The 25,208-nt window shown below is 39.9% G+C and overlaps 1 protein-coding gene across 9 annotated transcripts in view; it reads left to right on the forward strand.

Annotated features, from left to right (window-relative positions):
- The window catches only part of NPAS3 (neuronal PAS domain protein 3), an 835,099-nt gene that overhangs the window by 708,804 nt on the left and 101,087 nt on the right, over positions 1-25,208 (forward strand). For all 9 annotated transcript variants that reach the window (XM_073895072.1, XM_073895074.1, XM_073895073.1 and 6 more), the window contains one exon: positions 1,305-1,479. In XM_073895072.1, the coding sequence (XP_073751173.1) occupies positions 1,305-1,479 (175 nt within the window). The remainder of the gene's footprint in view (positions 1-1,304; positions 1,480-25,208) is intronic.

The following is a 25,208-nucleotide window of genomic DNA, read 5'->3' on the forward strand; positions in this document are numbered from 1 at the left end:
TGTGATCATTTTACTGGGACTTGGAGTTCTGGGGATAATAATTGCTCTGGGTATTATGCTCTCTGTGACAGTTTGCCCACTGCCAGTCTTCCTTCTTGGAAGAAAAAGAGTGCAGGCTCTCAGATGGAATTTGGAGGGATGCTGCACATTACGCAGGAAAGGGAGAGGAGGTAGGAAGGAGTGCTAGGTAAATATCCAGCAAGAAACTTCTGATAGTCTGAACTTCTGGCACTGGGGTACATCAGAGCTGGCCTGAGACCATTGAAACTCCTACCCATCAGGGACCTGGGAAAGAGCTTTTTCTTGTTTTGTTGTTGACACACCTTTCCCGGTCGTAGTACCTTGAACCCAGCATTATTTTAGGAGCATTATTGCTCTTCTTGGAAGGAGGTAAGAATTATACCATCAGAAGAGCACAGAGATAAGGCCAGTCCCTTAGACAGCAGGCAACCTAGACAGGGGCCATGCCTGACAGCCTGGAAATAGGCCTGCCTCCACTGCAGGCTGACCCTCTTCTGATATTTGATATTCTCTCTCTACCTTTAGAATCCGCCTGATACAAAGAGTATACCAAATAAAACATTTTTTTCAGGCCCTCAAGGAGATTTGTACCATGTATCTTATTAGATTGAAGGCAAAACAAGCTGATACTAGCAGGAAAAAAAAATGGCTGGTTCAGACCCCAGCTGACCTCTTTTGCATGGAAAATTCTCCATATGATTACCGAGCTAATGAGTAATATTTAATGAAAACATTATGCCTTTGCATATATTTGTAAGCAGCACTTCTTTCGCCTAAATTTACATAGAAATAAGCTGATATGTATAAATACACATCTTGGAATTTGGTGTATTCTAAGGAAAATACTCATCTGCTATCTCCGGCTGTTTCTATACAAAGCCCAAACTTCTCAATAAGAAAACCGTAGAATTCAGTCAATCATCCGGTTGACACGAAACATGCAAGTATTTGATGATGCATGGACAAAACAGCTGAACGCCAGGCAGGCTCCTCCACATTTCACAGAATGTTTTGGCTTTATGCAAACAACGCTGTATGAGAAAAAAAAACTGGGCTAAACAATTGCTAAATAAATACGTACCCCCCCACCCCACAAAAAAAAAAAAATCTTTCAACTCAAAGAATCCTTTGGCATTTAAGGATAAAGACTCAGAACTAGGATCGTTGCTGGGGTCTGTGTCTATTTCCCTTCCTGCTCCAGATCTGAATCACAGGGGTGCTGAATTTGAGAACAGAAGAGCCGTTGACACCTTTCTCTCCCACCCTTTCTCTTCCCCCTCTAGGTGGAGCTGACAGGCAGTAGCGTCTTTGACTATGTCCACCCGGGGGACCACGTGGAGATGGCAGAGCAGCTGGGCATGAAGCTCCCGCCCGGGCGGGGTCTCCTCTCGCAGGGCACTGCTGAGGACGGAGCCAGCTCTGCATCGTCCTCCTCCCAGTCGGAGACCCCTGAGCCAGGTGGGAATTGCAATCCCAACATGTGGGATGGTGGGCAGGACCTTTGACAATGACTGCACTCGAGTTGCCAGTGTGAAGAGACTATAAATAGGTCTACTGGTATTTAACAATTCCACGCAGCTTTCTGTCCATGCAGTAATTAAATAAGGAAGAGATTTGAAAATAAGGAGACAGTTTAATAAGTATAATCCAGAGATCTAATTTCAGTTGAACAATACATAGAGGAGGTACTAGTTCTTTTAGTTCCTCTTTCAAATCACTAGAGGGAAAGGGTTCAGATTTGGAAAGCCCTCTCCTTTGTATTGTTACTGTGGCTAAATGCAATGCATTTATTTATTATTCACCAAAATCTATGATTAAGGCTTCTTGAATATTAGCTTGTAGATAATTAAAAATATTAGGGACTTGCAGAAATCTTGGTTTCTTTCTTTTTTTTTTTTTTGTAAGCATCAGAAGGTACTTGAAAGATGTGAACAGATAAATTAAGGCTAAAAAGAAAACAGAAATGGCTACATTTTAAACTGCCTTTCCACCCTCAGTATTTAATTAGATCAATTGTATAGAGGAATGAACAGAGGTGACATTCCTCATTGGGATTCCTTCCAGGACTCTTATAGACTTTGCATTCAGAATGTTCCCATTTTCATTGTGTTGTACTGATGATAATTTAAGTATTAGGGGAAAATCCATTTATAAATTAAACAAAATGACTTGATATCCATCAGTCCCCTAGTTCATCAAGCTGTTCAAACACGGGGAAGATTGGCTGGTCGGCCTGGGTCTTCCGAGAGCGCTGGTAATTAGATCTGCGAAGGATTTATTCTTTGCTGATTGGGGCTTTAAATTAATTGAAGTTCCACATTTGTGGTTTTGTCCTTTTTGTACTTTTTTAGAGGAGATATTTCATATTCTTGTGTGGTGGAGTGCTTGGCCAAGCAGCAGTGGTTTAAATGTTAATTTTTCTCATGAGAAGTTTAAGATTTTTAATGAATCAGGGCCTGATTTGAAGTGCAAAGTTTTATTTGCTTACTTGGAAAATTATTTTTGCACTCTTTAAAGATGCTTGTACTTTACTTGATATGTTGTTTTAAAACAGATTTGCAACACAAACTCATTTTATAGAAAGAAAAGTGGAAAAAACCTGTCTTAAGATTAATACTAAAATGATCCTAAGAAAATACTTAAAAATAATCACAGTATGTTTGCTCACACAGATGGGAAAAAAAAACATATTTGCCTTTTTGGAAATATTTTAATTCCATCTAAAACCAATTCATGTTTCCTCGTGTAAGTTAACTGCCCCTTCTAGGGCATAATTCTGCAACATTTGGTGAGCATCTTTCTCCAGTGAGCACCAGGCATGAGAAGACAGAGTATTTAAGACTACTCTTTACCATTTAAAAATGAAAATAATTTTGTTCCCGGGGAAGTCTTATCTTCTACTGTTGCTCACTGACTTCGCTGAATAGATATGTCAGTGAGATCATTGAAACTGCATTTTCATCATGAAAATATTCATATCTGGGCAGATTTGAGAAACAGCACATGAAAATAGTTTTTACTCTTTCCTGGATTAGGGAACCTGGATTGCTCATACTCCTCAACACTCAATGTATAAGAATTCAAGTTTATAAAATGCTCGTTGTTTCCCTGACTCACAAACTCTCAAGTTTAGATGATCTCCAACCTTCAACCAGGGAAGCCAACCCTCTATGTCAAAGCCCACAGCTAACCTTCCAGCAGAACTACCCCACTGGGAAGTTCAGAAACCTCAAGGCTGCCCGTTCCATTGGCCAACAGCTCTGAGAGAGAAGTTCTCTTTAATATGGAGCCAAAATCTAAGTTTGCTGCAATTTCTCCTCACGATCCCAGGTCTGTCCTCCGGGATCTCATTTCAGCTCTACTCCTTCCTCTCCATCCTAGCCTCTCAAATACATGAAGTCAGATATACAAAATTCTCCCTCCCTCCTGCCTTCCTTCTCCTTTGCAGGTCAAAGAGCCCTTATTCAATGGCATGTTCCTGAGAGCCCCAGCCATTCCTCAGTTTGTTAGTGACCCTCTAAGAATATGGTTCTGAGAACTCCCGTGCAGCCCTCTGGATGTATTCAGACTAGTACAAAGCAGAGGGACTATCTCCTCTCTCAGTGACCAGATCACACTGTTGATTCATATTGAGCTTGATGTCTCCCCAAACACATGTTAAGGGTAACTTGTCACTTGGAAAAGACTTTGGGAGAAAAAAATCCACAGCCTGTAAACCAGTTCTGCTGGGATATCGTAAGCTAGAGTCAAAATCAAACTGGTTTAAGATTGATTATAAGAACTCTGGTCAATCCCGTGCCTTCCAGGAGGCTCCACAATGCATAAAACAATTCTAGGCACACTGTGAGGAGAATGGCGTATCTCCTTTAAAGCTACTCTGTCATTCAGTATTGTAGTATGGTTGACAATTTACTTGGGTTTCTTTCTCCTGCCCTCCCAGCCTTCCTGGAGCCATCATAACGAGTAAAATTGGAAATTCTGCTTTCTACATTTCTTAACCACTGGGGCTCATTAGCAACAGTGGCATAAGGGTTTCTCTTCCTTGATGAAGAGTATAGCTCTTACCATTACAAAATGTGAAAATTACTTTGCCTTAAAATTCTGTAGCATTGGTTATTTTCAGTCTTAGGCTTAAAAGGCAATTAGATTGACTGCTTTAAATACTGAAAAGCAGTGTAGGGTGCTACCTTTAACTAAATATCTTCACTAATGCATATCACTGCTCCAAGGGAGTTACTTAAAAAGTTCATGTCAGGCACTACATCCCAAAGCTGCTTATGTTTCTTAAAGGCTGAAAGAATTTTAACAAGATTTCCTAATTCTTAATAATACGAGGGGACATTTTTGAGGACTTGTTCATTGCAACATAATCTTTTAAACTCTGATGAAACACAGATTCTTTTTTAAATAGTAGTGTAATTTTGTTGGAAAGGGGATATCAGTATGTGGTGATTATGAAAATGGAGGTATGGACTTTTTCAGAAGTCCTGATGTGTTCAGTGTAGCATTACTAAATGACTGAAATCTAAATAACATTTGGCATTATAATAAAAGGAAATAAGTGACTAAACCAGCCTAAGAGGCAGTGATACTGTGCCATAATAGGAATTCTCTTTCTCTGAACTGCCAGCCCTGTGATTGTCTTGAACCAGTCTCAAGATAATGGGAGGGGGGGGGGGCAGGGACTCTCTTAACTGTTGAAAGTCCAAATAAATCTTTTACACATATGCCTAGTTATTCATAGTTTAGTAAATACTACTGTATTCCTTTTAGAGAAATCTTAAAGCAGGCAGAAGAAAAATACATGGGTGGCCTTGTTTGTAAAGTTATAAAGTTCTAGAGTGTCTGTGGAGGTTCTAACCATTTTGGAAGAGACTGTGCTGTCCTGTAGGCTCCTGCACCAGGGGGAGCACAGAACCTCTGGAACGGGATGTCTGGGTGGCCCCTTTTCTAGATCTGCATATATCTTTTCATTACTCTTAATGATTCTGTAATCTCGGGATTATGAGTGCTATCCTCTTCTCTTAATAAATTTCAGTGCTGCATCTTTAAATGCTTAATAAATAAAAAAGCAGCTCTTTAAGAAATCCTGGAGGAACTTTAAAAATCTCCTGATATTCCTTAGGTTAGGTCATAAAATTGGGCTTTACTCCTTTTTTATTTCTAATTCTAAAATTAATTCATTCTTATTGTGAAAACTTTAGAGAATGCAGAAAACACAGAATAAAGACCACCAAACATCCCGCTACCCCCAAATGACCACTGTTCCTATGTATATACTCTATGCCTATCCTTCCAGATTTTCTGTTCCTATATATATAGGAACATATACATACTTATATATATGTATGTAGTATTGGGGAGGGGGTCATTGTCTGTTTGTCTGAAATAAGATCATAACATACAGGCTTCTGCCTTTCCACTTAACCTCACAAGCAGCTTTCCCTGTCATGTTTCTCACTTTAAGATTTTTTTTATTTATGCCTGACGCGGGGCTCGATCCCAGGACCCTGGGATCATGACCTGAGCCAAAGGCAGACGCTTAACTGACTGAGCCACTCCAGTGGTTTGTTTCCCACTAGCTAACAATCAAGTCCCAACTGTAGGAGCACTGGCAGGAGTCACACACCTGGGTCCTGCTTCAGAGGGAACTCAGCCAGGACAAGAGGTTCTTGCAGCTTATTGAATGGGTACGAGCTCATAGAGAGAGAAATCAATACTGCACCAGGATTTAGACAACTGAGCAAAACGTATGAGACAGTACTTTTGGTCAAGAATAACTACAGCAGCATGGCTCACCACTGATTGTCTAAAATAAAGGTTATCATGCTCCGTCTAAAGTTTCAGACAGACCTGCCCTGTTACGGGGTGGGGGGGGGAGGGGGGCGGGGAGCGGTGAAGGTAATCACTGTATAGTATGATCTTAATGCTATTATGCCCACTCTATGTCCTGAATATTTTAAAGACAAACAAAACTGAAGCCGTCGAGTCCTTGTCTGAATGGAAATAATCTGCATTTTCTACTTACGCGTCTGTGCCGTGGTAAATTTGATCAGCACTTGATTCTACAGGAACGCAATTCCTCTGAATTCATTAGCCAGTTCCATAATAAGTGATATAATTAGATGCATAAATGTTTAGGAATAACAATAAAGAATGTAAAAATTTATCTGAGGATCAGATCATTATTTTGTTTCAAAAACTGCTGAGATACACTTGTACCTTTAAGGGTGAATTATCTACCATCTAGTATAGGGTGGGTGGGGGTGGGGGATGTTGATTTTTTTTTTTTATTGGTTCAAGTTTCCTATCAATGAACTGAATTTAGAAGTCAGGCAAGGGAAACCATCTTACTAACCCCACATCCAACCTCGGCCCCCAGACAATGTGACTGTATCTACAGCACTTTCTGCTGTACTGCAAATGTCAAACAGAAGGTGTAATGGATTTAATATTAGCGCTGGCCAAGGTGTTGAGGGAGCTGTTAATAATGTCACTCCAGTTATTGATCTGAAGCCTTTAAAAATCAAAGAAAAGTGAGAGATCCCCTACTGGGGAAAGGCACACAGTGACTGGTTTTTATTGCCAATGTATTTCTACATATAGAGTGGCAACTTTCTGGAATTATGTTATCACCATTAATCTCTGGGATTTTTGGACTCGTTATATGGTAAGATAATATCATGCAGACTGCTCTGCATGCTAATGCTCAAAGATCAGACCAAGTTCCTTTAGACATCAACAGAGCTTGAGAGTGTGCATGGTAATGACAACATTCAAGTTGTCTACTGTGAGACTTTGATTAGCACTAGATTTACTCTTGATGGCAATGTTGGCTCCACCGGAAGTATAAAATACAAACCCTCGTCCCTAGGGTGAGCTGCACTCGCCCTCTGCCTTTCTAAAACTCTGACTACGAACCACGTAACCACAAACCACACAGTGACTCACTTGAGACAGAAATGAATTTTGTTCTTCACAATTAGTGTACGTTTTCAGGAAACTGCTAATCCTTCCATCTGAATGGCGGTTTGTATGCAATGAATTTCTGCTTTCCATGGTCCCCAACTAATAAATGAAATTAAAATGTATAATTTATGTTGAATGTTTATCAAACTGTAAACACACATTTAATTCCTTTCCATATTCATACAACATAAGCAAAGATAAATCCACCAGATAATGTACCACGGTTATCTCCAATGGATTGAATATAAAATGCATCTCTACTGTAGCAGTGATCCAGACTAGTTCACGATTACCCAACACTGGCCTGCCCCCTCTTAATACCCACATGCGCATGTATGTGTCAAGTCTAGTAGTCAGAAAGCAGCCTAACAAAAACTAATCTTTTCATAACCCAAAGAGATCATCATTTATGCATAAACTCAGCTTTTATACCAAAAAATACATACGCAAAATTATTTCCCTTAGCTATGTCATCATTATTTTGAAACAAAATAGAAATTATCTTTTGCCACTCCCGAATGAAGATGACGCATCCACGCCAAAAACAAGTCGGTGCTATTCCGGAGACTGCCTTGTCAAACTCAGAGTGCTTCTTGTGCCTCAAAAAACACTACCCCGAGACAGTACTATTTTTCTCCTGCAGAAAGAAGACTATTTTTAAATGTCACTTTTATCCCCAGCTATGCTAAGCAAGAGCATCTGGAACTGCCACAGAAGGGAATCCATATTTTCCGGAGCTCTCTCTGGCATTCAAGGCCTAGGCACACATCACCTTAATTGGTGTGAGCTCACTTTGGTGAGCTTGTCTGTGCGTGATAAGGACATTTCAAAGCGACCTTATACTTCTAAGATCTTGCCTGAGGGAGCTCAAGAAAAGTCAGGTAAAATCTCTTCTTCCCACCAGGCTGTGCCGGCCTAGGACCTGAGCTCAGCGCTTCCAGGCCAGCTCCCAGGTCACATGGCAGCAATGCATGACAACATTTCCGGGCTTGACACCCTGACCCGTCGAAACCATGGTGGTGACAACAGCCTCCCTTTTGTTCCCAGAGAAGATGTTGGATCTCACCAGAGTTCTGCATGCCATGCTGAAACAAACTTTCTCTTCCCAAAATTAAATCACAGTGGTTGCAACTCAAAAAAAAAGTGCAGCTTTTATATAAATTAACATCATGGTATTTAAGGGGTAGCAAATGGTTTGTTCAATAATAGAAGCACAGGACTCTTATCAAAATACACAATAGTTTTACTCCGTTTATATGTAGCATTTTTTTTCCCTAAACCTTCTAGTTTAGAAGATCAATTTTTTAAACCCATTATTTTTAACAGTTATTTTATATAGCTTTCTAGGTCATAATTTTGACTTTTCTTTACCTATGGTGATAAGGGGTACATTTTCAGAGATTCTAAGATGAAACCCAAGACAACTTGTTAACGGATGGCCTGTCCTTCTTCATTAAAACAAACCAACAAAAAAGTGGCTGTCTTTGTCATTGGATGATCGCAAATTATAGATTCTATTTCTCGAATTCTTACCTTGAACAAAGCACAAGTTATTTGCTTTTTTTTAATTTTTTATTGTTATGTTAATCACCATACATTACATCATTAGTTTTTGATGTAGTGTTCCATGATTCATTGTTTGTGCATAACACCCAGTGCTTATTTGCTTTTAATACATACCGCTGCACAGAAATTTCATCCCTGTCCAAATTATACCATTCCGAATTCTTCATCTGCACTAAACAGCAGATTTACGAAGGATCCGTTACCTGGCATTGACTGAGCTTTGCAGGGTGCACAGATCAGAAGAGGCAGAGCTGGCTGGAAACCATTTCCACCCCTAGTGAGCAATCTACTCATGATTGCTTGGGGGAAAATACTGGAAATATTGCTTCTGTGTAAAGTTTGCAACTTCCAGTTGTCAGCTCTTTGCCAAGCAGTTATTCCCGAGTACGGCGTTAGAAGCAAAGCGCGCTCAGGCCACTGCCACACGGCTGGCACTCACATCCTGCCTGGAGTGTGCGGAGCACAGAAACCACTGATTACAGGAGTTAATTCACACACTGTCCCTCTGAGCAGGTCAGTGTGTTAGCCCTATTTTACAGATGGGGTGGCGGGGGGGCAGGGAGTGATGGAAATTCCAAGTGGCTTGCCGCAAACCACACATGTTTTTCAGCAGCTAAGGTTAGAGTAAAGGGTACGATATGAGGGTTAGAGTAGGTACAAAGCCTAGGAACTGGATACAAAAAGGAGACAGAACCCTGATAGCAGACCTCCAAGCAGACCCTGGAGAGGAATTTTTTCCAAGAGGCTTCTGGCATCCAGAGAGAAACCTAACTATCCCCTTATGCAAATAGTTCATTGGCTAAATCATATTTTTGTTAAATATAGTCTCTCACTTAGGACTAAAATCCTCCATCTGATCCTTGCTCCTTCCTTCATCCCTACACTGAAGCTCCTCACACCACAGTGAACAGTAGCATCTGAATCAATTATAGGCAAAATTCAGCCCTGAGTCTCTTGGTCCCCATTAGCTGCGTGCCTCCTCAGCCAAGAGCACAGCCAAAATTGTCTCTGTGCATTTGACCCCGGCTCTGCCTCAGGCTCTGGGCAGCTTTTCCAGGCTCTTCCTTTCAGAACCAGTCTTGCAAGATGGGCATGATGTAGAAAAAGAACAAGAAGAACAAGAGGGTCCATCAGGAGTCAGGCATATCCTCCTGGAGGTATCTGTTCAGGAAACACAATCATAGTCTCTTGGGACCCATGGAAAACATCGCCTATCTTCTGTTGACAAAACTAGCTTGAGAGAAGGGAAGAATCGGCGTCTTTTCTGTAGTTGTTATTAACTAGAGTGAATTTTTATTCAAGATCCCGGCCCACCTGATATTAGAGATTCTATAGACTATTCAGTAACCATTGACTGCATATCTGTCATGTGTCAGACGTCATACGAAGCACAGAGGAAACGAAGATAAAACTCCTTGCCTTCCAGGAGCTGACCATCATGTGAGGGGGACAGATTATTACTACGATGCAGGAGTGTGATGATGACAATCAGGACACTTTGGTGTATGGGTAGGGCAGCACTGTATTACAAGCCACTGCTGTTGGCATTCCTGGGAGAATGGTCTCAGGTTTGAAATGTCAACCCTGAAATTAACAGCCCACGAGTGTTGCTTCTTTGGGAGGGAGCTGCTTTGACATGCCCAAACATACATAGACCATGACTGTCAGGGACTCTGATGCACACCATCAAGGCCTTTTTGGTTGGCTTTTGTTTTGTTTTCTTTATTTAATTAACCTAAAAAATGTCTGCTGCATGATCGGTTCACAGGAATATTCGTTCCTCTGACTATTGCTCTTTTTGGCTCTGTAGGAGGTAGAAGATATGACACCTGCCCTTAGAAAACTGATCATCATCAGTAGGAGACTTACACACAACAGCCAGAGGAATGAGAACAACAATAGTGCTGCTACCCTCACCTGGGGCATAAAAATGGCAAGAGGTATAAGAAGTCAGGGAGAGGCTCAGTGACTGTGAGAGGCTTTGATGAGAAGGGTTGATTCGCATGTGCTGCATGAAAACTGACCTAAGAGCAAAGAGGTAGGATGATCTACCAGGGGAATTATCCCAAGTGGCCCAGTGGGATGCATTTGGGAGGCAGGAAGGAGCCCTGTCTTCCTCACTGAAGCAAAGGTGCATGCCCATCTAGGATGGAGCCAGATCCTAGAGGAGCTGGAATGTCAGGGAAAAGCATCTGAGAATGGTATGAGATCCTGGCTAAAGACTGACCAGGTATAACTTACTAAACAGAGCAGTGACCCAATAAAAACATTATTTTATCATTTAAAAATACAAAAATAAATTTTGAGTTTGGAAGGATCCTCCTTTGTGGGTCATCTTTTACGACCAGCTGTGGACTCTTGAATCCCTTATACAACATAACTTCTAATATTCATTGAATGGTCACCTAGTGTCAGACACTCCACTGAACCTAGTATATGAATTGCCTCACTCATGCCTCACAAAATACAATGAGGAAAGTACCATTATTTTTCCCATTTTATAGATGAAGAAAAGAAACTGGGAAAAAAATATTAATGTGGAAAAATCACACAGTTAGTAGGTAGAAAGCCTAGGATTTGAACCCAAGCAGCCTGACATCAGAGTTCCCATCCTTAACCATTCCATCAAAGTGTTTCTCAACATCTATCTAAAACAGGTGTCCAACTCCTAACTGAGACCACATCCTCCATCCTTCCCAGGCAGCTCTGTTAGAATAGTCTTCCCAACGTTATGCTGATTCCTGTCTGCAGGTAGCTTATGTTCACTGGACTTGATACCTGATCCTTTATTTTGTCAAGAACATGCAGGATGTGTTGAATAGAGCAGACTGGAAGTAAAGGAAACCATTCAAGAGACCATTTCTTTAATCCAAAAGTAGTGGGTAGATCTTGAGAGGAAATATTGAAGGGCCTTGCAGCAGAAGAAATGGTGATTTGGACCTAAGGTAATAGAAAAAGGTAGAAATGTACCTTGTGGTCAGTCTTTAGCCAGGAGCTAATAGTGGTTAATATTCTAGAAATTATGCAAGTCTCACGCTTTCACATGATTAGGATTGATGATACCATCTGTCCACTCTTTTTTATCAACTCATAATAAAATCTGGAAAAATTTGAAAATTACAAAATTACATATGCTATTGATCATAAAATATTAAGATATAAATTCCCTCAGGGTTCAAAGCTGTTCCTCTTTATGTTTTATTAAAGTGTATCATGTGCCTGTGATAAAATATCAGTCTACTGGTCAGTGCTGCTTACTTGTCAGGGGATTTCCTCTCCAAATAAAAATACCAGAAAGAGCAATGGTAAAATTAGTGACATCATAAAAGATTAAAACTCTGCTTTCCTGTGTCCAGCCATGTGTTTATTAAATGGAGCGAGTGTTGAGGTTGGAGGAGAATCAAAATTAATCTGTTGATCCCCTAAATTACTGTTAGTCAAAACGAGGCAAAAATTGATATAATTGATAATATAAAAATGAATTAAAAATTTGACTAATATGTAGGGAAATACTTTCCATTTCCCAAAAGTAACATAAAAGTGTAAAAACATAAGCCCAGTAGTCTAAGATTTGAAAAACATTCACTCATTCATTATTTTAGTCGTTCAGTCATTATTCATTGCATATGCATGGGTCAAGCTCTGTTCCAGTTCTTGGAATATACGAGGTACCAAGAAGGTCTGTGCTCTCACAGAACTTATATTTCGCCAACTGATGAGACGGAATCTAAAGGATCTCTGTTGAAAGATTCAGTTCGCAGACATCTCCACTTTATAAACAAGAGGTAAATCTATACATCAATTTGTAATAGACCTCTTGGCTTCTGCTTTCTAGAATGCAGAGCTGACACAGATTCTAAGCCAGTACTTCCAAAATGTGTTCATCGTACCTGCCCTGTGAGATGTTCTTTGTAAAAAGGGTCCCCTAAAGAGCAGAGGGAAAAGTTTCGTAGTATATCTTCTCACTGGAGAGTAACGAACATTAATTTAATGAACGTTTGAAATTTCTGTGATCGATAAGTCTATTTTGTTTGAACTCATCTTTCCCAGTTTATTTGACTAGGGGTAACATTTTTTTTAAGAGAGCGAGACTTCTAATCACCCCAGAAACACGTGATTAAGCACACAATTTTGTTTCTGCCAAATAGGATGCCACTCCTTCCCATCCATGCCTGTTCCTTCTTCCAAGACACCCCTATGCAAGCGGGATCACTATCTAACCACCCCACCCAGTGCTCAAATATTCTCGTTCCTTTGATAGCTCTCCCAAATATTTCTCACTGGTCTTCAGGGTGCCCTTTAAGCTTTCCTAAACGTGAGCTCCTAGGTCAATCTAGCTCGTATTCAACTGTAAAGTTTTAAGTCAAGACCTGTCCGCTCCAAGTTTCACCATTTTTAGAGCAGCCCTGAGCTTTCATTTGCAGTGTCTCATATCCATCCTGCTTTTACCCTGCCCTCCTATTCATTTACACAGGCAGAGCACAAGTCTCTGATTTCCCACTCACCATAGCAATACACCGAGAGGTTATGGTGGAAGAGTATGATTATGGCTGCCCCGAGCTCTGTCCGCGGCTTTCCTCCCCTGAGTGATAACCGGAACCAGTTACCACTGGTTGTAGATGCAAGGGCATTATGTCAGAGCTGTGGGACAGGAGACGCAGTATGGCGTGGTCATCAGCTACTAGGTTGTTTTCTCTGGTTTGTGGCAATTTAATTCAATTCTCTTACCCATGTTATGGATTTTAAAAATTGGCAGTCTTGTTAACTTGCAGGTTACTCTAATAACTAAGAGTTGATGACAAAAGATGACAGTCCTAACCCCAATTATAGAACGCACCCCTTAAATTATTTCTGTAGTAGTTGCAAATATATAAGCACACAGGGTCTTAGAACCAGACGGCTTGTGTTCATGGGTTGAACTTCAGGCTCTGTCACTTACTAGAAATGTGACCTTGAGCAGGTTAATTAACTTATACCACAGTTTGCCCATTATACAATTTTAGCTCTCTGTATAGATCGGAGAATCGGGTAGGAATAATCACCTGTTGGTTTTAACCTCAAAAATAAATTGGCATATTAGCATACCTTATAAGGGTGTTGTTGAGTTTATACATTTAAGATGCTTAGGGATACCTGGGTGGCTCAGTCAGTTGAGCGTCTGACTCTTGGTTTCAACTCAGGTCATGAGCTCAGGGTCATGAGATTGAGACCCGTGTCAGCTCAGCGCAGAGTCTGCTGGAGATTCTCCCTCTATCTTACCCTCTGCCCCTCCCCCTACTCACGTGCTCTCTCTCTTTAAAAATAAATAAATTTTTTAAAAAATAAATAAAATGCTTAGAACAGTAATATGGCACATCATAAGTATTCAGCGAGTATTATCATTATTATTAATCGTGTTGAGCTAAGTATTCTCTTATTACCAAAGTTATTCCTTATGGAAAAGCTAGCCAGGGGTTAAGTGACATAAAGTTGGCATCTGTACATGTAAGGCTTAAACTTGGGCTTCATTGACACCATGTTGGAGTTATCTGACTTAAAGAATTCAGACTCTACATGGATCACAGTACCCAATAGGTGTGCTTCTGAAAGTTCCCCCCTCCTTCCCTCCCTCTCTCCCTCCCCCTTTCCCCTTAAGTGGAGTCCTCTTGGAAAGCCTCCATTTAAGAGGAAAGACTCTTTCAGAAATACATAATTTACCTTCCTCCAGCTTCTCTAATGCACAGATTCTGTTTTGCAAATTCACATTTTTTTTGTATCCTCAGTTTTTTTAAAGCATAACAGAGGCACTTAATTCCTGTTCTTGGAGGCCCATCCCACTGTTTCTAGATTCTGAACACCAAAATATACCTGCTGCCTTCCCCTTTTCTGAGGCTAGCTTGGAGGCTGCCCAGGTCCACTTTGGAATAGACCTTGATGTTGGTCTCCAAAGTTTTACAGCTTCTAGCCTGGCCCATTAAAATGTGTTCTGCTTAGGACCCCATGATTTAGCCCACACATAGCATACACAGTGTGCTTGACTGCTATTCTCCCTCTTTATCTGCACCACGGCCACAACATGGATCATGCTCCACAAGAGACTAAGCAACACAAAACTGGATGTTAGATCTCCACAACCTGTGGCTCCTTTTACTATCAGATCAGCTTTCACGCATCCTTCTGGTCTATGCTGGGGAACAGGTAGGGGTACTCTGCTATTGGTTTGAACTTTAAATGAATCCGTTTATTTTGTGTAGGAGGGCTTCAGTTCATCACGAATCTTGAGAACTGAAATGAGTGTAGATTTTGTGGAGAGTTTCTGTAAAAGCAAGAGAAATGCCCAGATGCCCCAGCCATAGGTACTATATATGGACTTAAATAAATAAATTAAGAAACTCATTTCACATAGGCCACCAAGCAGTCATGAGATGTTAATGACTTTTAGTCACCGCCAACCTGGACAAAATTCAAGCCAATGACCTATGGGTGAAAGGCTCTATATATCCCATTACCAATCCCCTGAGCCATCCCATTGTCCCTGACAAGGTATTTTATCATGCCTAGTACAGGGCAGTTCGATAGTCCAGATTCCTATACCATCAGAAAATCTTCTTCCATTTAAAAGAGAGCATTTTAAAGAGAGGCAGACCTCATTCCTCAAATAAAGAAGCAATTGCAATTAAAAAAAAAAAAAAACTTCTGGAAGAAGGTTCACATGGGTATACCTACACACATATACACGGCATTCAGTTTTTTTTTAAATTCCAGTATTTTTTCATCATGTTTATTACTCCACTGCACATTTGATTCTGCCTCTGGATATCTAGTAAACTGGCATATCTTGGAGTTCCATTAAAAAAGTCATTAGTTTTAGTTTAACGTTTGTATAAAACTGATTTCGTTAAACCCATGGTGCTTTCTTTCCTAGCTTGTTTTTAAGTGTCATAAATAAATGACTTAAGTGTCCCACAAGACAAATGTTCTTTAATCATCTAATGCACTCATTTATCCTAAGCCTTAACCTTAGTCCTAAATTAAGTCTGTTGCAAAAACATAACTTCATCTAAAAACACCCATCAATCCTACATGGTTTTGATAAGCACATTTAAAAAACATAAACAATCAGACAGTTGTCAATCTGGGTGAAGCCCCGTCCCATTTAAGAGTTACTCACCAGGAGCTGTATTTCATGCCCATACTACCGATGGAATTATAAAAGAGAATGGCTGGAATTCGGGTCTTTGCTGAGACCTCATACTGTGAAACTGGAAGGGGGGGATGGGGCTGTGGTTTACAAGAGTATAAAATGAAGCAGACTAGACAAAAGATAATCCTTAGTCCACATCAGATACATTCTGTTTTACTTGTTTTGGGAAGCTATTAATACTTTGACAATGTTGTAAATGCATTAAAATTTCATGATCACATATTTAGTAAATTGCATGTCATGCCTTTGATTAATTTTCATTTGTTCATGGTCCTAAAAATCTGTCCAAGAATCTGGCTGCTCAGAGCTTTATACGTGAGTAATTATCACCGAAAGGTTTGGTGCAAGGAGAAAAGAAGGGAGAGTTTGATGGAATAAACCCTTGACTAAATTGGGTACTTAGTACCTCGTAACTAAGAATTCACAGTTTGGTGGAATCTTCATTTTGAATGATTCCCAGTTTCATTCTGAATTCATATGTCTTTCATTTACCAACAGTGCCCTTTCACAGTAGGGCAAAGATAATCTTCCTATTTTTCCACAGGCTTCCATTGGTCCTGCAGAATTATTACCACCGAGCCCCTTAGGCTTGCTGGATGCTCCCCCTAAACACCCCCACTGGGGCTTTAAAATTTTTTTTAAATAGATAAGAGCATTCAGCAAATAGCTAGATTGAGAATAAACTCACAAATTATCACCAAGGCCCTTCCTCTGCCATAATTTGTCAAATCTGCTGATAGGAAACAAATTCTATTCATAAAGATTTTATTTGCGGGGGGGGAAACTCTTGTGATTTGGTAGCAATTCAATTATAGTTTTGTGAGATAGTGAGCCCGGAGAGGGAATCCAGACTGACAAGAAATATGACAGGACAGTTACAGAGTGTTTATGCAATTAAACTTTCACTGACAATACCTGCAGAATGATGAATGCGTGGGCGGAGGTGTGTGAGCACAGGCAATGCCCCACAAGTATTGCCCATTTTTCATTATTATACAACTGTTCAGATCTTTCAAGAACAGCCTGAAGTGAGGTGGAAAAGAGAGTGCTGTTCTGCAGCATGTTAACCAAATGCCTTTTTTTTTTATTATTATTATTCCCTCCCTCCAACGGGTCTTGATGTGCCAGATGATAAAAGAACATCTATTTTAGAAAAATGTTTCAAAAAGATTAAGATTTACCCTGAGCTTGACATATATTAATTTTGGATACCAAAAGAGGTTTTTATTCTTTTTTCTATCTGCAACTTTATATCACTTCCCAACCGATGGCATAGTGCATAATTAAACTGTTGGGTTATTCATTTTATGCAAGCAGGTGCAAAGGGCACTATAAAAGTAGGATTTTACTGATGGTAGATTAAGAAAGAAAGGAGAAACTTAAAAGCCTTTTGTAGAGAACCACAAAAGCTTACAGAAGAGATTAATTTGGCTGGCCAAAGTCTGTATTATAATGCCTTGGTCTTCCAAGGATATATGAAAACAGGAAAATTTCAGGATTTTAAGAGCCTCTGAAAGACAATATAGAGTTTTTCAGATGAACAACCCTGAATGGGGTCTTCATGGGAGACTGTCGATTTGGGTGTGATTTTTATTTTTTTAAACAAGCATTGAGATCATACCGATGTCTTAAAAAGAGCTTTAATTTGTGTAAACTTCACCTTGGCAAAATCAGCAGTGCCCAGCGTAACAACTGAAAACCAATGGCAAAGTGAATTCCTTTCAGACCCCAGAGATTGAATGATTCGTTGTGGGGAGGTCAGGGAGAAAAATGTTCGAGCCCGTGGCACAAAGATGCAAAGGTTGATGTGAAAACCATGTGTCTTCCCTTAATATTTACACATCTATTTAAATTAATGAGACTTTACTTGGGAGAAGGAAATGAAATCTATCCTCAGACCCTTCATTCATTCCTTGATTTTGACCTCTGGTAAGCTGTTATTGATAAAACGTTTCTTTGTTTCTCTTTAATGGTTGATGTTCCTTTGTTAACATTCCTATCTCCTCCTCTGAGGACATTAAAAACCTTGAACTTTTACATACAGATATTCAACTGTTATGCCCAAACCCCATTATCACTTTCCTACACTGGAGTCCAGACCCAAAGGCAGAGAGCTGAAGTTGCATGCCTACCTAAACGACTGTTCTGGAATGCATTTGTGGTTCAGTAGTGAGCCTCCACATGCCCTTGTGGAGATTAGTGTAAGTCAGACTCACAGCTAGAGACTATGTTTATGTGATCCCATCCATTTGGTAAATTCAGTGAAATAACTGGTCACTTCAGTATCAGCAAAGATCAGTTAACCTTATTTGTATTAGAAGTGACTTGACTATACTTTTCTGTCAAAATGAGTAATCCAGAAATTCCCTCTAAACCATGGTCTAAATATAAGGGTTTCCTAGAATTCTCTCCTCTGTCAAAAAGCTGCACTCTGTTACATCTCTCCCCAAAAAAGACCTGACTTTGTCAGATGTGATTTTTTTAATATGCACTAAAATTGATAGTTAACAAAATATTGTTTTCACATTACTTAGGTGTTAAAATTACACGGTGGTGTTCCTTTATTTTCAAAAACCAAACCTAATCCTGTTAATTCAAAGTGAATAACAAACAGGACTAAGACTTTTTCCCAAGTTGTTACATTTATTCAACCTGCTTGTGTTTTGTTCTTCATCATAATTATTTCCAAGTCAAATCTGCACTGATTTCCTTGTGGACCGACGTACCTCTGACTAACTTAAAGAATTGAGCTGGGATAATTCACACAATTCCTCAGGGGTCATGTTCACTGTTTTTTTTCAAGGACATTTTTATTACAAAGCTGATGAAATTTGCATATTAATTCATTTCTTTCAATTTTTTAAGATTAAATGTTGTCAACATGTATCAGTGCAAGACTCTGACAGTGCTGATGAAATGGGTCAGTCAAGCTTGAACATTCAGAGTGATGCAGCCATCTGCAACCTCCTAGCCCCTTGTGGAGTTCCGTGCTACCATTGCAACTTGATTAAAAAAAAAGTTTTATTCAATGCAGGATATTAAAACATGATCTAAGAAATGATATGTGTTAGTTTTTCCATTTACTCAGAAAGTGAATTTGACAACAAAATGGGTCTAAGGAGATCCTTGCTGACTTGGAGTTAGCATTCTGTCAGTCTTCATTAAACTACAGCCAAAATAAGACCCCTAAAAAGTTTTAAATTTGGCAGAAGGAACATAGGAGAGAACTGGAGTTTAAGGTTTCCTCACCTGGTGAGGTTTGAGGGGCTCTTCCCATTCATATTCTAAGTAAGAAGTGATGGCGGGAAAATGGATAGAATGTCAGAGATCTCTTGTAACTGATGTTCCAGTGTCCTCAGAGGTAGACCTGCCCTTCATTTTATACACAGCTAAGAAACATGAGCGTTCCTTGGTTCCACCTAAAGCCCACACAAAATGGTACCGATGTTTACGTGGAGATCTTCATTTCTGTCTATGAACATCAAGCTGTATCACTTTATCTCATTTCCTTACAGTCAAAGCATATACTTCCATCAGATACTCTCAAAGAGCAAGGCCACCTAGGTAAGAAAACCCTTTAAGTGTTACATTGCCTTTCTGGGTGAACCCGATGGCCTTTCCAGATCTTTTATTTCTCTGTGTCTGCTTTTTGGTAGAAGCCTCTTTCAGTGTACATAATGCCTTGAATAGATTCCAAAGGCCTTGCAAAGAACAGAGTGGTTTTGGCTGCGGCCACGTTTGAGTGGCAAGGAACCCTACCACCATGTCACTTCATCGGCCCACACAACTAATCAAAGTACCTCCACAGCATGGAAAGTCACTTCCTGCACCCCAAGGCTCTTCAGGGAAGACCATACAGAACCACAAACCCAACATTCCAACTCCTGTCTCTGCTTGAGATGGCCTCTCCTGGGGACCTTCTATAGTAGCTCATAGTGTTAAAAATAAAAGGTATTTTCTTTCAATATCATTTATAGTTAAACCTGCTCGTGTACTAACTGCATTAGAGACTCAGATTGCCAAGGTTCTTAGCCTTTAGCAATATGCAATAATTGGTTTATCCCTGGGCAGAGCATTGTCCAATATACATACACCACCATTAGCTAGAAAAGTTTGTTTCCCAAAGTGAAAAAATATATACATACCACATAGTAAGAAGGGAACAACAGAAAGAAAAAGTAGTCTCAGAAATGGTTTTATCTTGATTTTGAATTAAACTCCCAAACTCATATTGGATTGAAAAATCAAAATCAGACTTCACATTGTCGAGTTGGAAAATGTCAGATATGAAATATTTAAACTGTGGAGTACAGTCTTCGACTTTGGGTTATAAAACTTTAATTTTGTGAGTTAGTAGCACTCCAATAGTTCAATATTTTTAATTCTACAAATCCATGTTTATTAACTTTCAAGGTTTAAACAGTATCACCAAGTCTATTGAAACTAAATTATTCTGACTTGTGAGAGCTATAGGGTAGCTATAATTTGTTTTCTATTTCTACATAAGTGACAAAGACAAAAGAAAGAACAAATAAAAGGAATTGATTGCCACACAACTTTTTATACTTTCAAAATGACCTAAAACTTTAGCTGATGATTAAAACCCAGATTCATGCCTGTAGTTTTAATGGTGGAGTTTTCCTGTGTGAGTCAGGTCGTGCTTAATACGGGGTTACCCTTATGTTGTTATAAGGGAGGGGGGGCTTCCATACTAGTATTGCTGGGGAGTTCACCGTATTCCTCTCAAAAAAGAAACACTGCTTTCTCTGATCTTTCTGATCTTCTCTGCATTTAGGAAATGTGAACTGGGTATCCTTACAACAGTTTTAAAAACCCTCTACCTCAATTTTGTGACTGAAGGAGAATATCGAAAGTAGTTGCTAAGAGCGGTGGGGACTTTTCATCTTCCTCCAGTTAGTGCTCTCTTCTTCTAACTCCCCAAGTGCGTCATCCCTGGTCCTAGTGGTTACCTAACCCGTCACTGTTACTCTGTCAACTCATTTAGCATTTGTTCAACACCTACTATGTGCTAAGTCAATGAAGTCCTTTCATGAGACAGATGAGGTATCACAGAAAAAGTCCTCTACCAGGAGAGAGCAACCCACATTCCCCTCCCGGGTCTGTCGCTACCAGCTGACTCACCTTACACATGTATTGAGACCCTTCGAGCCTCCTTTCTTACCCACAGAAGCAAACGAATCCTCACTCACAGGGTTGTTGAGGGTATCACAGACATAATAAATTTGAAAGTGCTTTAAAAACCCTGAAGTGTTTTAAATAGCTCAGTAGAGTAACACGTTTGGTTAAAGAGTGCAGCACAAGACTTTGGGGCTATCTTTTGATTTTTCTATTTTTGTAGGTGAATAATGGTCGCTAGGATTTTTATGCTCTAATACCATATCCATAGCAGCTGCTGTTGATTTCAACATCAAAGTTAGATTATCCAACAACACAGTTTTGATGAAATTCATTCCCCCACCTAACTTAATCTGTGTGTAATTTAGTTTGCTGCCGGAGAAGGAAAGTACATTTGCTGGAAGCCCAAACTCCTGGTTTCCAGCGAGAAAATTCAGTACGTTTCATTTATTGGTTTTGTTTCATATATAATATATATGACTTCATGGTGATTCGTTCAGGGAAGAGAAGTAGAGGGGTTACCCTTGCATCTAGAATCTGCTGATCATGTGCTATAAAAGCATTACCTACTCCTGAGTCACCCAAATCAACTTGGAATACCAAGTTACTCTCCCAGGGCTGTTTTCTCTGTACATATATGAGCTTATAGTCCGTGTTTCTCTTGTAATGATACATTCTGTGATGGGTCTTTTCTGGGCTTTACAAAAGCCTTCCTTGTCTGTCTTCCACTTCATGTTGATGAAGCCAGCTACTGCTATTCTGAGGCCAGAGTTCTCTTAGACTGCTAGAGAATCTTGTTCAAAATGAAGATTTTTATCATATACCCCTGGACACCCTGATGCCTGGTTACATCACTGAAACTTTCCCGAGCCATCTCTGTCATCTGTAAGCCTGCTTCCCGTGTCTACCAGACCGCAGTTCTGTTCACCTTCTCTGAAGGCCAAATTTGCCCTCAGGCTGCTGTGACTCACACAGCCAGAATTTACACAACAGGGGGTGGGGGGGGGGGGGGGGGGGCTTTTGTTCTTGACTGGAGTCATTGCCAGTTACGATGAACAGGTTTTGAATTATGTATTCTCCAACTCAAAAAACCTTGTCTTCTTTTTTTTGACATATAATCAAATTATGAGGGATGGGGGGAAGTTGAGGGCAATGGGTTTCTGGCATCATTACAAATAAAAGTTCAGTCTGTAATAAGCAACTAACCCAGATCGGATTTAACCTTAGTCAGTCTTCTCTTGTGGTGATAGGAAAGTACAGTAAACTGATACCCAAAATGATGGTGGAGAAGTAGGTCTTAAAGTTGTAACTTATCCACTTACTTACTAAGTTTCTAGGAACAAGCACATCAATCACATATCCATGTATATCAAAATGAGAAAAATTATTTTCTTTTTCTTAAGAATATACTGATTTAATATATGGATCTATTAATGGTGGTAACACTTTGAAGAGAGCTTATTAAACTTGGTAAAGAACTGTGTTCTTCAACCTAGCATAGACAGGGTAGTTCGGTTTTTCTCCTCAAGTGTGTCTTTCTCTCAAATGGGTACAATTACAGTAAATGACTATGAGACCTTCCATTCTGGAAAAACTCCCTATACCTAATACTTAAGGAGAATGTCTTCTTTCTACTGTACTTTGAATGAACAGAGACTCATTTTACAACTCACACATCCCACTATCTGCAAAGCCCTGTAGCAGAGCTGCTGTCAAGGAGCTGGGGTTCTGGTGGAGCACCGAGAGGGTAAATGACAGGTTACACAAGCCGTCACTCAGTTACAGTCACAGGACAGAAAAAACAACTACACGTGTCAAGATATACAACAGGCGTGACCTTCAGAATTTTCAGAAGATACATGAAGATTAAGTGTTTTGATTCCCCTTTTTGATTATAAAAGGAAAGAATGTTTTTAAATACATGTTATAAATATATATCAAATATACGTGACTTTGCCATGAAATTGGGCAGTTTCTTATGCTCTTTGGGAGGAGGAGGCAATTTCTTGATGATTTCGTTCATCAAAGCCTACTTGCTTCAAGAGATAGATCTCATTAAAGGCCTCTCCAACACTCAGAAAGTATTCACAGAATGCTACAGGAATATCTTATGTTGTAAAAGAATGTTATTCCCCAAAGGAGATAAATCACATTTGTAGAACTTAAAAAAAAAAAATTTTTCTCATTATTTTAAGTGTCCACATCCTCTCTTTCTTTCAGGTCATTCTGAATTAGTGGTCTTCTGCCCTAAATATTATCCGTAAAACCTTAATTCCCTTCCTCAGATTTCACAAAGGCAACTTACATATTCTAGAGCTACCCATTTAAAAAAATTCTTTAAGAAAAAAGCATAAGAATATCCATTGTAGGAGTGCCTGGGTGGCTCAGTCGTTGAGCGTCTGCCTTCGGCTCAGGTCATGATCCCAGGGTCCTGGGACCGAGCCCTGCATCGGGGTCCCTGCTCGGCAGGAAGCCTGCTTCTCCCTCTCCCACTCCCCCTGCTTGTGTTCCCTCTCTCGCTGTCTCTTTCTCTGTCAAATAAATAAATAAAATCTTAAAAAAAAATTTTAAAAAGAATATCCATTGTAACTTTTCTGCTCTTGGGAAAATGCATAGAACTGATCTATAACTAGCAGGGACTTGACTCAATAAATGAAGTTCCACCCATAGACTAGAATACTGTGCCACCATTAAGAAAAAAAAATGTCGACTGTATACATATATTTGAATATGGAACAGGTTCTAAGCTATGAAGCCAAAAAATTGGCAAAGGGCAGAACAACATGTAGAGGCTGTCGTCATTTGTGCACCGAGAGAAGAACTTCAGACACATATATTGACAAATGCATGAAAGATCTCTGCAGGGATATATAAGAAATTGGGGACACAAAAGAAACTCTGGGAGAGGTTCTAAGAAATTTGGAAGCAGAGTCGGAAGCCAAGTTCGTTTTCACTGTATAATCTTCTGTAGTGTTTGAACTCTTTCCTTTTTCTACCACGTGCCTGCTTTCACGTCTATTCTCATGTTTTTAATTGTCAGAAAATAAACATTTAAAAGCCGAGAGAACCAGGAACTTATTCTAAGATAAAATTAATGAAAATCAAGTAAAAGGGCCATACATAGCTTTCTTAAATTATACTTGGATATCACAGCGGATCCTTGTGTAAGGAAAACAGCCCTGCTAAATTGTAAATTCGCATTTATAATATGTCCTTTATTCCTAAACCAAAGTGCACTCTCTAAATCAGTTCTAGGCGCTCCAAGAAAGTTATTTGCACTGAATCACCAAGCAGTTAGTTCCTCTAGGCTTGCTGAGGAAAGGGCACCGGGAAGCAGCTGCATTCGTGGAGGAGGAGAAAGCGAATCAAGATGCAACCCCGTGACCTCTGGCAACAAATAGTGCTCCGTGTGAAACGGGCACTAACAGAACATTCCATGCCGAAACCCTTTGCCCGAGCTAGAGTAATTAGAACTGTAATTCAGATTTGGGATTTTTCTCTGAGGTCTCACAGATGATGAAGTCAGCAGAACAAGGTTATTAAATCATAGCCTAGTCCAAGAGATTTTTCTAAAATGTAGAAGACGGAGCGAATGCAAGCACCAGCTGAGCAGTCCTGTGGGCGAGGCGGTGAACCCGCCACAGCACAGCTAATGACCTGTTTTAGGGGCACAGCTCATATATTCCAAATAACAGGGGGGAAAGAATTCCAAATAGCTTAACATCATTAAACCCAAAATGCTATTGGATCCTTCCTCTGTGGCATCATAAAATACCTTATCCAAGTGGAGACGGGCTATGCTTGCTGTAAATCATGGAAAGTTTATGCCACCCCAGATGCAAACTTCGCACTAACTTGTTCACTCTGGGGAAGGTTCATGGGTTTGCTTTGGTTGGGGGTTTGGCTTGTTTTTTTTCTTTAAAGCAATAATAGTCTTTGTAGGATGGCTGCCGTGTCAGCATTTATCTTGAAACTCATGGATATGAGTTCTGACTGGAGTCACCTTTCTGACAAGTGTTATTGCGACTGTGTTTTATATCCCTGTTCAGAATGGTTTCTAATGATAATGCTCTGTCTACCTCGCTGCTTCACACTAAATTATAGATGCCACGATGACAGGGCAGACTGCATCCGAGCGCAGAGCCTGACTCCCTCTGTGTGATGTCAGTGCCTCCACCCTTCTGTGCCTGGAATTAAAAATGGGAAGCGGAGATATGCAAAACATTTGTGCTTAAAAATAATGTTCTGTCAGTTATTAAACAAGTGATATTTCATTTAATCAGCTCAAGGGATTATTTTAAATGAAAAGGCAGAGAGGATGATTTTATTAACA

This window comes from Callorhinus ursinus, unplaced genomic scaffold (assembly GCF_003265705.2).
Source record: "Callorhinus ursinus isolate GAN/ISIS: 27379988/994484 unplaced genomic scaffold, GSC_fseal_2.0 scaffold8, whole genome shotgun sequence".
NCBI classification, from domain to species: domain Eukaryota; kingdom Metazoa; phylum Chordata; class Mammalia; order Carnivora; family Otariidae; genus Callorhinus; species Callorhinus ursinus.